The 12521-nt window shown below is 57.4% G+C and overlaps 1 protein-coding gene across 2 annotated transcripts in view; it reads right to left on the bottom strand.

Moving 5' to 3' along the window:
• Window positions 1-313: 313 nt before the first annotated feature.
• The window catches only part of MTCL2 (microtubule crosslinking factor 2), a 29098-nt gene continuing 16890 nt past the window's right edge, over window positions 314-12521 (bottom strand). Inside the window, exons 6-16 of one of the 2 annotated variants that reach the window (XM_088175136.1) lie at window positions 11747-11866; window positions 11448-11573; window positions 10874-11104; window positions 10651-10758; window positions 10201-10368; window positions 9013-9264; window positions 8817-8888; window positions 8403-8473; window positions 6719-8165; window positions 6482-6623; window positions 314-5593 (exon numbers count right to left, since the gene is read on the bottom strand). In XM_088175136.1, the coding sequence (XP_088031262.1) occupies window positions 5565-5593; window positions 6482-6623; window positions 6719-8165; window positions 8403-8473; window positions 8817-8888; window positions 9013-9264; window positions 10201-10368; window positions 10651-10758; window positions 10874-11104; window positions 11448-11573; window positions 11747-11866 (2766 nt within the window). In that variant the 3' untranslated portion in view covers window positions 314-5564. The remainder of the gene's footprint in view (window positions 5594-6481; window positions 6624-6718; window positions 8166-8402; window positions 8474-8816; window positions 8889-9012; window positions 9265-10200; window positions 10369-10650; window positions 10759-10873; window positions 11105-11447; window positions 11574-11746; window positions 11867-12521) is intronic. The other variant, XM_088175137.1, reaches the window with a different exon arrangement.

The following is a 12521-nucleotide window of genomic DNA, read 5'->3' as shown; positions in this document are numbered from 1 at the left end:
CCAGCACCCAACAAAGCAGCTCTGCTCTTGCTTTGCTTCCTTCTGGCCTGCCCCATGCCATGTGGGGATGTCCATGTGCTGGGAGTAGGAGAGCAGGATGGGATCTGCTTTGATTGTGCAGCATTTAAGGCGGTGCAAGGATGGGAGGCAGGCAGAGCTGGGAGCAAAGGGACATGGCTGGAGCAGAGCCAGTGCAGAGCTGAGGTCGGTGCTGACACCAGAGGGTGGTGTGGTGTCACGCTGGAAAACAATCGCTGGAGACACATTCCTGCTCTGGCACATTTGTAAGGAGAAGACTTGAGACAAGCTCACATTTATTTTTTCATAGAGTTTTTTAATGTTTATTTTTTAACAGACTTGATTTCAATTTTTGTTTTCTACAATAATTCAATGTAAAAATCCCAGTACAATATACAACAGTTTGAACATGTGGAATAAGAAATCCAGCTTGAGGAGACACATAAGTTCAGCTAGTTCCTAACACAGGTAGCAAATTCCCTCCTCCCTCCCCCAGATTTACCAGTCAGGAAGGCGTATCAGCAGGAATGCTTTACGAATGTCACTCCTCCCTATAAAGACACTGAGTGCCCTGTCCCTGCAGTGGGACAGCCCCTCAGGCACATCCCCTAAAAAAGGGCATCATCCTATCCATGGGATGACTGGGAACCTCCAACACGGCAAGGCAGAGTCTTGGAAGCGAGGCTGGCTGGCCCTTGTGCGTGACACGGGATGCTCTGGAAAGGCCCCGAGGGCAGGTCCTGCAGGGTTTGGAGCTCCCTTGGGATGGGGAGGAGACCTGTCCTCCCCTTGGCAGCAGTGCCAGCAGCCTCGTGCCCTACTACAGCCTGTTGGAAGGGGATGGCTGTGGCCCTGCAGGGCCCAGCCTGCCGGGAGGAAAACAAGGATGATGAAAGATTCCTTGCTCTTGGTCTGAGGGGACATCTCAGGGATCACTCACTGGCTTGGGAGCTGGCAGCTTTTTCAGGAAGCCTCTTTGGGATGGCCAATGGTACTCAAGCAGCCTGGGAATGGTCCTGCTCAAGCAACATGGGGTGGTCCTGCTTGGGCAACATGGGAAGGTTCTGCTCCAGCCACATTGGATGATCCTGCCCAAGCAGCCTGGAGAGTTCCTGCTTGAGCAGCTTGGGTGCTGCTGATGGAGCAGGGTGGGATGGTCCTGCTTTAGCAGCATTACAGTGGTCCTGCTGGGGTGGTCCTGCTCAGGCAGCATGGGATGGCCCTGCTTGAGCACAGTGGGATGGTCCGTGTGGAGCATGGTCTATGCTGGAGCAGTGGGAGGTGGGTCTGCTTGAGCACCATGGAGAAGCCTCAAGTGGTAGGGATAGTTCTTGATGTCCTACAGCATCCCAAGCAATGCATTCAAAGCCATTTCTGGCCTTTCTCACCCATCTTGGAAATCCTTCACTGCTTGAAGTGATCCCAAGGGAATTTAGTCAAGCTCCACATTCCACATTAGTTATTGCTAATGTTAGATCAGGACATTGGTGAGTTTATCTGGCTGAGTTACTGAAACCTTCCAAGGGCAGAGGTCATCCCCTTTCCCCCATTACTAGTTCCAGCTGCACTAGCCCTAGGGAGAAGTGTTTTCTGATGTCAGGAAGGGCTCTTCCTGTGTGCATCAGGGGTGGCTGAGCTGGTAGTGGCTTTCCTGGGTCGGTAAGGGATGGGATATAAGGCAGGAGAAGCGGGAAAAGAAGCAGGAAATTGCAGCTGGAGTCAGATGTGCTGTGAGTAAAAGACTGCAGGGAGGAATGGGAGAGGTCAGGCTGAGAGAAGACTGGAAGTCAGGACAGAGGTAGGAAATAAAGGAGAATATAAGAACAGTTAGAGAAAGAGATGTGAGGTAAGAAAGGATGGCTGGAGGTCAGGGGGGTGGAGAGGGAAATCTGTCAGGTTGGTGGGACACTTAGAGGATAAAGAGGGATAGGAAAGTAGGGAGAAGTGGAGGAGCATAAGGAGAAACAGAGAAACTGTGAGAGGCAAATGACAGAGGATGGTGAGATAGCCAGAGGCTGAGAGGGACAGGGAAAGAGGTGAAACTGCAGGAAAAAGTATGGGGAACAATGGGAAGTGAAGGGTCACAGGAAGGACTGAGGTGGAGGAAGAAGTATGAGATGGAGGGTGAAGGAGATGGAAGATGGTGTAAAGAACAATGAAGAACAAAAGTGAGGTTGGGGAGGATGAGGAGACGAGGCAGATGGTAGGAAATGGAAGGTGAGGAAGGACAGGCAAATAGTGGGTGGTGTGGGGCATGGGGAAGGATGGAGGACAGTGAGAAGTGGAGGATAAAGAAGGTGGACAAAATGGAAGAGGAAAACAAGGAGATTAGATGGCAGGTGGTGGAGGAAAAGGATATAGGGGAGATGGAGAAGAAGAGGGTTGAGGAAACAGCACGAGATGGACATGGATGACAGGAGGAACAGAGAGACACTAAAGGGATAGAAGGAGTGGAGAGCAGTGGACGAGGATGAACGAGGAGATGAGAAATGTGGAAGTGGAGAAGTTGAATTTGGGTGACAGCAGTTGAAAGGATGGTGAAATGGTGGGAAGTGAGGGTCGATTTTGGGATGGGGAAGTGAAGGAGGTTGAGAGAGGAGATAGGAAGAGAGAAGAGGATGAAGAAAGATGTGGAGAAGATGAGGAGTGGAGGAGGTTGGGTTGAAGGTGGGAGCTAATGGAGGATAAGCAGGGATAAGCTGATAGTAAGATATAGAGGACAGTGGTGGTGGGAGCTGAAGAAGACAGTGAGATGTTGATATGAATATGAAAGGAAAAGCTGGAGGCAAAGCAAGGCAAGGATGGATGGGGCAGGGTGGAGGTGAAGAAGGAAAAAACGTGAGAAGGTGAATGAAGATAAGGAACAGGATGTGATGAATGAAGGAGCAGGTTAGAGGGATGGGTTGGAATGGAAGTGTGGCAGGAAGACTGGAGGGAGGGATATGGAGGACAGTGGAGGAGCACAGGAAGGAGGGATGGGAGGTGGTCGGTGATGGAGAACAAGGAGGGATAGGATACAGGAACACAAGAGGGTGGGAGGGGACACGGCAGGGAGGGATGGGACACAGCTGGTGACAGCACACTGGAAGGAGTGTGGAAGGAGTGGAGAGAACAGGGAGGGATTGGAGGTGGTGAGTGACAGTGGAGCACAAGAAAAGAAAAGACATGATGGAGGATGCAGGAGGACAGGAAGGAGGGACAGGAGACAGGACATGGTGGCTGATGGAGGAGCACAGAAAGGAAGGATGGGACCTGGTGGATGATGGAGGAGGGTAGCAGGGAAGGATGGGACACAGTAGATGACTGCAAGGAAGAAGGGATGGGTGAACAGAAGAGCAATGGAAGAAGGGTTAGGACATAAAAGAAGATACACAGGAGGGATGGGATATGGTGGGTGATGTAACATGGGAAGGAGGAATGGGATGGAATAGCACAGGAAGGAGAAAAGAAGGCTGGGTTGGGTTAAGGTCGATGAAAGAGGGATGGAACATGGTGAATCAAAGAGCAGGGATAAAAGGGCTGGGACATGAAGAATGATGGAAGAGCAAAAGGAGGAGGATGGGTTTTGGTGGGTGATGGAGGACCTCAGGGTGGGAGAGTTTAATGGAGTGAACGTTAGGAGAGGCTGGGACCACCAGGTGATCAGGGAATCACAGAATCATTCAGGTTGGAAATGATCTCTGAGATCATCAAGTCCAACTGAGAGGCACAAGGGCAGGGAGACATGGGCAGCAGAGGAAAGGGGATGTGGGTGTATGTGCAGGCTGGGCTGAGCTGCTGGGCAGGCTGGGATGGGACAGGGCACCCATAGAAACACCAACATCACAAGGACAATGCAGAGCTGAGGGAAGCCTGGTGTAGGGTGACAGTGCTGGCAGCGAGGACCTGCAGGAGGTGACAGGAGTCCTGGTGGTGTGGCACAGTTGGGGTCAGCACATGGGTATGGTGTCAGGAACAGACAGGCGGGTGAGGAGAGGATGGGACACCATATGATGTGGGCTGAGCAGCAGGCAGGATGGCAGGAACAGAGGGACAGGATCACGTCAGCCCACACCTCCCTCTGCAGCAGCACTGCCCCACACAGGACAGGCAGCACGGTCCCCCCACCACAGCACGGGAAGGCAGCACCAAGGGTGGGAGTGATGGGTTGCAGGGCCTTTATTCACACAAGAAGCAGGCATGACACAGGGGTGCAGGATGGGGTGGGCAGAGAGCCTGTCATCAGGACAGAAGGTGCCCTTCATGCGACCTTGGCATGGGCTGGTGAGAGGAAGCAGGAGGACAGGGCAGAGGTTTTGCCCAAAACATCACCTCGGGTTTCACCCCAGGCTGGGCACTGGCATGTAGACAGGGATGGAATCCATGGAGGGGCTAGAGTAGAATCAGCCACCTCAACACCTTAAGCACATTCTCCCCAGAGATTTCTTGCCAGCCTCATCTCAGCCTCCCTGGGAAATGCCCAGCACCACTATTTACAGAGTAAGACAGAACTGACCAATATTACAAATAATTAAAAGGCAGTTGTAAAAATGAGAAACCACATTCCAAAAAGTAGAGAGTCCTTTAAAAAAAACAAACCAAACCAAAACCCCGATTATCCACGAAAATGCTAAAAACCAGCCCAAAAGGATCTATGTACAGGAGACTGGAGCAGGAGATTGCCCGTGGCAGTTCTGGACCCGACTCCTCCGTGGCAGGCAGGGACGCAGCCTGGCCCTGGCTGCTGGTGAGGGTGGGCAGTGCCTGCCCTGAGTCCCTCACCTGGGTGATGAGGGTCCCCCAGGGGCCAGCTGGGTGCTGCAGGAGCAAAAGGCCATCGGTGCTGGGCCTGCTGGGCCCTGGCTGATGCTGGTGTGTCCGGGGACACAGGCAGTGAGTGGCTGTCGCGGAGATGCTGACGGAGGCCGCGACGTGGCAGTGATGCAGCAGCTGCTGCGGGCAGCGAGCAGCTGGACAGGAGAGGGCAGCAGCCTCGGCAGCACCAGCAGTTTTTAAGAGAAACTGCAAGATGACAATGTGCAGAGGCCCTGGAAGCAGTGTACAGAGCTCCAGAGCAATGCACAGAGCCCGTGGTGTACAGAGCTCCTGGAGCAATACACAGACCCCTTGGAACAGTGTACAGAGTCCCAGAGCAATGCAGAGTCCTTGGAGCAGTGTGTGGAGCCCCCAGGACAAGGCACACAGCCTCAGAGCAATGCTTTGAGCCCCAAGCACCTGCAGGCAGCTCCATCTGGATGAATCCCTGCCTGGCCCCTAGCAGGCAGCTTGAAAATAGGTCAGGCAGCTGCCTCAGAAATCTGTTCTCTCCTGGAGCCGCACAGAGGCACCAAGGCTGCTCTGTGCTGGGCTGGGTCGCAGTCCCCAAGCCCCAGGAGCTCTGCAGTGCTGTGGGGGCTGTGGCTGCTGCCCCCTCCCTCCCTGGGTAAGGCTTTTTCTGGTGATGACGGAGGGACACACGGCGCAGACCGCGGGCCACGCTGCAGCCTCCCAACCCACAATCTCTTAATCCAATTGGTGCCTCTCCAATGTAGCTCATTTCGGTATTTTTAAAATGCACTTGGTTTTACATTGCAGGCTGTCCGGAGTTGGGCAGAGCCAGAAGTGGAGGAAAAAAAGAGAGAAAAGAGAAGAAAAAAAAAAGAAATATGTATACTCAGCACTTGGAGGAGAAATAACTACAAGTGGCCCCAAGCAGGGTGGTGGGTGCAAGGCAGGGGCACCACGGCCCCCGGGGAGCAGGGGATGTGCACACACACACACACACAGAGGCACAGGTCACCTCTCCCCATTGCACCCAGCAATCCCAGCTCTGCAGCTGGAGGAGCCCAGGGACAACCTGGACCCTTGCCAGCTGCGAAGGACCTCAGCAGCACCCCCAGGGCAAAAGGGTGGCCGGGGAGAGCCCCCAGCCAGCCCAGCCCGGGTGACCACAGGGAGCCTCCCGCCTCCTTCCTGCCGGGGAAGCACAGCGGCTGATGCAACCTCGCGGCAATCGGCCCGCGGGATGCTGGCAGGATGCACCGAGCCCAGGCAGGGCAAGCAGGGCAGCAGCCAGCACCCTCCATCTGCAGCATCGCCCCTCGGCCAGGGCTTCCCACAGCAGCCCTGCTGTGCCTCAGCACAGTCCTCCCTGTCGACACCAGCAGCCTCCCCCGGCTGCTCTCCCTTTCTCAGCACCCTCGGCACAGCAGGGTGGCAGGTGACATTCCCGGCGCAGTGGCACCGGCCAGGACCCCCCAGTGCCAGCAGCGGGTCTCTGCGTAGGCAGGAGGTGATGGAAGGGTGTCCCCACACCCCGGGGCTACCGGCAGCCTCCGGCTCCGCATCTGCTTCGTAAGCGTCCCCGGGGCCGAGGGGACGTTTAGGAGACAGATGAGCCCCCGCGGGCTCAGCGCGGGCGCTCTTCCGGCACGGCAGTGGATGGCAGGCACGCTGCGGCCCCCGGCCCCCCGTCCTCACTCACTCGAGGCCCCCGGCTTCTCCTCCGCCCTGGGGGGCTCCGCGGGGTGCAGTTTGCATTTGGAGGGGGAGTGGCGGACCGCAGAGCGGGAAGGCCGGGCAAAGCAGGAGGTGAGGGACTGGGAGCTGCAATCGCACGCCGTGTCCTGCAAAGATAGACAGGGCACAGCAGGGTTAGAGGGGTCAGGCACCCTGTCCCCCGCCACGGCGGGACACCCCGGGGCGCTCCGTGCCTCGTTACCTCGCTGGCTATGGCCGAGATGAGGTCGGGGTCCCGCAGGGCTGCGTCCTTACTGCCCTGACCAGGGGACGAGGGCTTGGGGTCCTCGCAGCTGCCCTGCTTGAGGACCTTCTTGTTCAAGACGCGGGGGAAGTTTTCGGCTGGGTGGTGGGTGGCGGGGCCGGGGTGCTCAGCTCTCTTGCTCTCCTCCCCAGCGGCCTCCTTCTTCTCCTGGGGTGCAGTGGGGCTCTGCGCCCGCCCGCAGACGTTCCTGAAGAACTCCTGCACGAGGCCGTACTTGGGTGCTTCGGGCTTGGCCCGGCTGCTCTCAGAGCAGCCCGGCTTCCAGATGGACTCGGTGCTGCCCGCGTGCTCCACCACGCTGAACAGGCTGGACAGGCCATCGTTGATGTTGCTGAGGACGGGGCTGTCGCGGGTGGTGGTGGAGCGAGCCCAGGCAGAGCCGTTCTGCTTGCTCTGGTGCAAGTTCCACAGGCTCCTGTCCTTGGAGGCGTCCAGCTTGGAGGAAGACCTCCTCTGGAGCTTTGGAGAGCCGTATTTGGGGGAGCAGCACGGCCGCTCGATCCTGGAGTGGACCTTATCCAGGGAGGAGGAGATCTGCTTGCTGCGCACGGACACGAGGGAGGAGCTGCGTGGGGACCAGCTCTTGCCATGCACGCCGGCGCCACGGGGCAGGTCAGTCTGGAGGCCCACGCTCACCGTCTGGATGGTCTGTGTGCCCACGTGGGCCAGCCCCACTGTCTGGCTGGAGGTGCTCTTCACCTTCCTCTCGAGCGAGCTGGAGCAGATGGCCTGGCGCACGCAGTTGGTGATCTCCTTCATGTCGTCGCTCATGTTGCCGGAGATCTCCAGGTCGTGCAGCGAGGGGGGGAAGCGTGGCACTGGTGGCACGGCGCTGTCCCCCGCGCCGCTGTCCAGCAGCTCCTGCTGCTGCTTGGAGAAGTTGCACAGCCACTGGCTGTAGGTGCCCTCGGTGCTGGCCGACTCCTCCGGCTCCTTCGGCTTGGCCATGGTGAACAGGAATCCGGGCTCGATCATGATCTTTCCCTCCTTGTTGTGCACCAGGGGCGCCTCCAGCCGGCGCACCACCGGCGGGCTGTAGTAGATGCGGATCCCTGTCTTGTCGGGCGCCGTGTAGCTCCTCTGGATTTGTTTCTGAGCTGGGTCGTGCCCAGAGAAGCTGCTTGCCTGTGAGTAGTCCCAGGAGGAGATGTCCAGCTTCTTCTTGGCCAGGCTGTCAGGGGCAGGTTGTTCGATATTCACATATGTACAGTTTGAAGGAGGAAGGCTGGTGCTGTCCCGGATCCCGTTGGGCAGCATCTGGGTGGTTGAGGATGCCTTTTTGCCCCGGGCATGGTCACCCAGCCCTGGCACATTCTTTCCAGGGAGGTAGGGAGAACAGTCGAGCAAGCTTTCAAACTCTGACATGGAGGAAACAGACTTGGTCCTGTGGGAAAAGAGAGGATGGAGATAAAAAGGGGGCAGGGCAGCTGGGGGACAGCTGAGGCATTCTGCTCCTACCCCAATGGGACCTTCCTGGGCACCCAATCTTGCTCCTCACCGAGAGCCTTTTGCTTCCAGGACTGCCCTGGAACACGGCTGCATCTCCCTGTGACTCTCAGGGATGTCAAGCCCAGTAGCCCCTTCTGTGTTCCAGGGACCACGGAGGCACCAGCACACTCACCTTTTGAGGTTGGTTCCCTTGGCTTTTGCTTCAGAGATTGTCTCCTTGTCTGTGATTTTCTCATTGAGAACCTAGGAGGGCACAGGAGAAAGCTCCAGGGTCAGTAAGCACAGAACCAGAGCAGGGCTGGAGCTCAGGGGTTGCATCCCACTCCCCTTCCTCACACACTGAGGCACAGCAGTCTCAGGACTACATGGGGCTTGCTGCAACCACATCTATTTAAAATCAGCTTTTTCATAACCCCACAGAAGCTCTTGGAGTTCAGCCATGCCCTTCACGCTCTCATTCTCCTGGTGCTCTCCCTTGCAACCTCATTTGCTGTTTAAGGGGGTGTTAATTGGGGTTCACACATCCTCCCATCTAACCCTTAGCATAGACCTGAGTCCTAGGAGCACTCCACCCTCTCTTACCCACCTCTTTCCAGTTGCTGCCATGCTTCTCCATTTCAGAGTGCTTCAATGCCCATGGATTGGATCCTTTCTGCAACTGAAGAATGTATTGATCACTCAACAGGTGCAACATGAACCTCTCTTGGCAAGCAAAAGCATGAAACATTCTCAGGGAAAGCAGCAGAGGCTGGAGGACATGTGCAGGATGCGGGACACCATACCTGGTTGAGTTTGTTCTGCAGGTCCTTCACTTGCTGCTCTGCCTGCTGCTGCTCCTCCTTGAAGCGAGCCAGCAGCTCCACCTTCTCCTGGTTCCAGTTCTTCTCGCTGATCTGCAGCTGCTTGGTGAGGTCCATGACAGCGCTGTAGGACTCGGCCAGGAGATGCTGGTGCTCCTCACGCTCCCTCTTCAGTGCCACCTTCCAGTCTGGCAGTGCACGCTCTGCGATCCCTTTGCCAGCCTTTGACTCCAGCTGTGGGGACACAATGGTGGCTGAGAGGGACCCATGGCTCCAGCGTGGTGCTGGACATCTCCAGCAAACAGGCAGGGCTGCGGGCATCCTGCTTGCCAGTGCCAGTCCCATGCTGCGAGGCTGGGCAATAACCATGTCCCCAAGGATTTGACACACAGACAAGCCATGGCCAGCCCTGACTTGCAGCCACGTCATGCCAGCCAGCCCAGCAGATGGTCACCCAGCAGGTCACAGGCTGAATGTCCTGCCTGCCCGGCTGTGCTCCTGCCTGCAGGACATGGCTCCTAGAGAGGAGCAGCATCACCTGCAGTGCTGCTACAGCGGCCCCTAAGGATGCAGCACCACTGGGGTGCTGCCACCATGGCTGTTCTGCTTGCTTTTGAGGAGGAGATATGAGAACTGGGGTCTCATGCTCTGCCAGGAGGAATCCTGCCTCTAAAGTGCTGATGCCTGTGCTGGGGAGCAGAGCTGATGTACAGCCATGGGCTGCTGCCAGCACAGCACGAGTGGAAACCTCTCAGCATTGGGAGGGCAGGGCTGAGGGACCAATGGGACTCATCCTACAGGTAGAAGCTTCCCACAGGCTGCCCTCCCTTCACTTCCTGCCTTCCCTTCTGCAGCATCCGCAGGGATCCTGCGCTGTGACTTGGGGTGCGCTCTGATGCTGCTCTCAGCTGCCTGTCCTCAGGAGGGATGCTGAGCCCCTGTCCCATCCCACCCCCCCAGGCAGAGGAATAAAGAGCATCCTCTGCTGCTCCACAGTCAGATTTCCATGCCAGCCCCGTTGCCATGGAAACTCTCCTGCCTGAGCGGCTGCTAATTAAGATTCCCACAGTGCCACCCTGCTCCCAGCCCAGCGCTTGGCACAGGGCACAGGCAGACCCCCAGCAGACGTGGGGAAGCTCTGCCAGCCCACAGGGTGCCCGGGGCTCCCACCTGGGCAATGTGGCACTTGAGCTCAGCCCGCTCCATCTCCCAGGCAGCCTTGGCCTTGGTGAACTGCTGCTGCAGCTCGCTGCCACCACGCCGCTCCTCCCGCAGCTCCGTGCACAGCTCCTTCAGGGTCACCTTCATGTCTGCCAGAGTCTTGATGCACTCGTTGGGCTGCAGGAGAATAGGGGTGAACACAGGCAGCAGGAGGGGACCCAAGAGGTGGGGCTCTGTGGGAGCTGTCCTCTCTGCACCCCAGCACTGCAGGCTGCTGCCAAAGGAAGGGACAGGGAAAGCCACCAGGGCAGGGGACCATCCTCAGAGGTGATGTGCTGGGGAGGAGCATCCCCACCCAGCCATGCACCCCAAGAGGAGCCACCACCCCATGCCACACAGCCACAGCAGGGGCTGATCCTACCCTGATCCACCCCCTGGGCTCGTGGGGACCCTGCTCACCGTGTTGGGGGTCCAGGTGTCCCCAGCACACATCTTGTTGTCTGCCTGTTGCTGCGGGGCTAGCTCCTCCTCTTCCAGCAGCAGGTACAGCTCCTTCATGCTGTTCACCTGTGGGTGACACCATGCCTGGGGTGATACAGAGACCCACAGCCTTGGGCAGGGCAAACAGGCATGAGAAACACACCCAACAGTGTGGTCTCCCCTCCATGGCAGCCCACTGTACCTCCAAAAAGTCCTCGCCCTCACTGTGCACCACCTTGCCCTGGCGCCAGCGTTTGAGGAACCACTTGAGCTTCATGAAGAGCAGAAGGAAGCTCTGCCTGAACTGCTGTGACTCCTGCACCAGCAGATTCTTTTCCTGGCTCCAGAACTTCTGCTCCAGCCTCCTCTGCAGGTTCAGGCTCTGCAGCTCAAACTCCCGTCGCAGCAGTGCTTTCTGGTGGTCCTCCTTCAGCTGTGGAGAGACCAGTGGCTCCAGGACAGGCACTGGTGGCAGCGATGTGATGCCTCCCCCCCAGGGTCTGGGCTGAACCTGGTGCCAGCCCCATATCCCCATCCAGGGGACCTGCACCACCCTGGGAGCATGCTGGGGACTGCAAGGCTCCCGTGGGGGAAGTCCTGAGTCCCAGAGGCAGTCCCATGGGGGAAGCCCTGCATGGCTCCAGGCCCATGTGCAAGGTGTGCTCAGCCTTGAAAATGGGACATGCTGTGTGTGCTCCCAGGTGACACCCAGGGCCCCACGTGAGTCACAGGGCTGGAGGTGGTACTGTTATGGGCAGAGAATGTTACCTACTCACCTGGCAGATCTTCTGTGAGAAGTTGTCCACCTCATCCTTCCTCAGCTGCCTCTCCTGTGAGAGCTGCTCCTGCAGCCCCCGCAGGCTCTCGTTGGCCTCTGACAGCACCAGCTGCAGCTCCTTCATCTGTAACAGACCAGGAAGGGGATGGGAAAGGTGGGCTGCACTTCCCTGTGCCCTGCCCTGACTAGGCTCTACAGCTTCCCTTGTCCCCAGCTCTCCAAAGGGTCAACCCCATCCCACAGCCCTGTCCCCAAGCCCGCTAGCCCAGGGGACATGGCTCCCTGGCTGTGCCATACCTCGGTGGCGTAGGAGTCGTTCTCCTCAGCCCGGCAGGTTTTGTAGCTCCGGGGATGTGTGGGGTCCATGTCCTTGGTGTGGGGGATGCGGAAAGGGTCGGCGTCCCTAAAATCAGGCTGCTGCATGCGTGGGCAAGTTAATGAGAACAAACCAAAAGAGCGGGAAGAAAAAAAAGCCAGAAAACAAAACAATGGGTCTCCGAAACAGTAAAGAACTACAAGACAACAAAAAGGATGAGGAGGAGAAGGAGCTTCATCACCATGGCGGGAGACAATGCGGAAACCAAAAGGAAACACAGGATGAGAAGACACGTGGCCTGGATTGTTTGGGGAAAGGGGAAAAAAGAGAGAAAGAGGGAAAAAATGTGCAAACACCAGTTACGGTGCCATGCAGTGACTGGGGGAGACTGGGACCTCGGGCTGGGGGGACCACATGCAGAACAATAGGACTCTGAACAAGTGAGTGTGCTCCAGAAAGGGGCTTGTGCCTGCAGCCCCAGCCACCACTGACACCCCTGGCACCCGGCACGAGCTGGGACCCCTGAGAACAGCAGGACAGCAGGGCTTGAGCTGCTCTGCACTGCTCCAAAGGTGTTCTCCCTTGGATGCAGATTTGCCCTGAAGCCTTTGCTCTCCAAATTACCCTGCCTGGGTACCTCTGGGGACGGAGGATTCCTGCAAGCTGAGTCCCTTCAATTTGGGCTGCTTTCAGGAGCTGCAGACTGCTCTCCTCCCACCCAGCTCATCCCAAACAAGTAAAGAGTTGAAACACAAT

The sequence above is a fragment of the Sturnus vulgaris genome, chromosome 17 (assembly GCF_052056855.1).
Source record: "Sturnus vulgaris isolate bStuVul1 chromosome 17, bStuVul1.hap1, whole genome shotgun sequence".
Classification (NCBI taxonomy): Eukaryota; Metazoa; Chordata; class Aves; order Passeriformes; family Sturnidae; genus Sturnus; species Sturnus vulgaris.
This window is presented reverse-complemented; position numbering and strand designations above follow the sequence as displayed.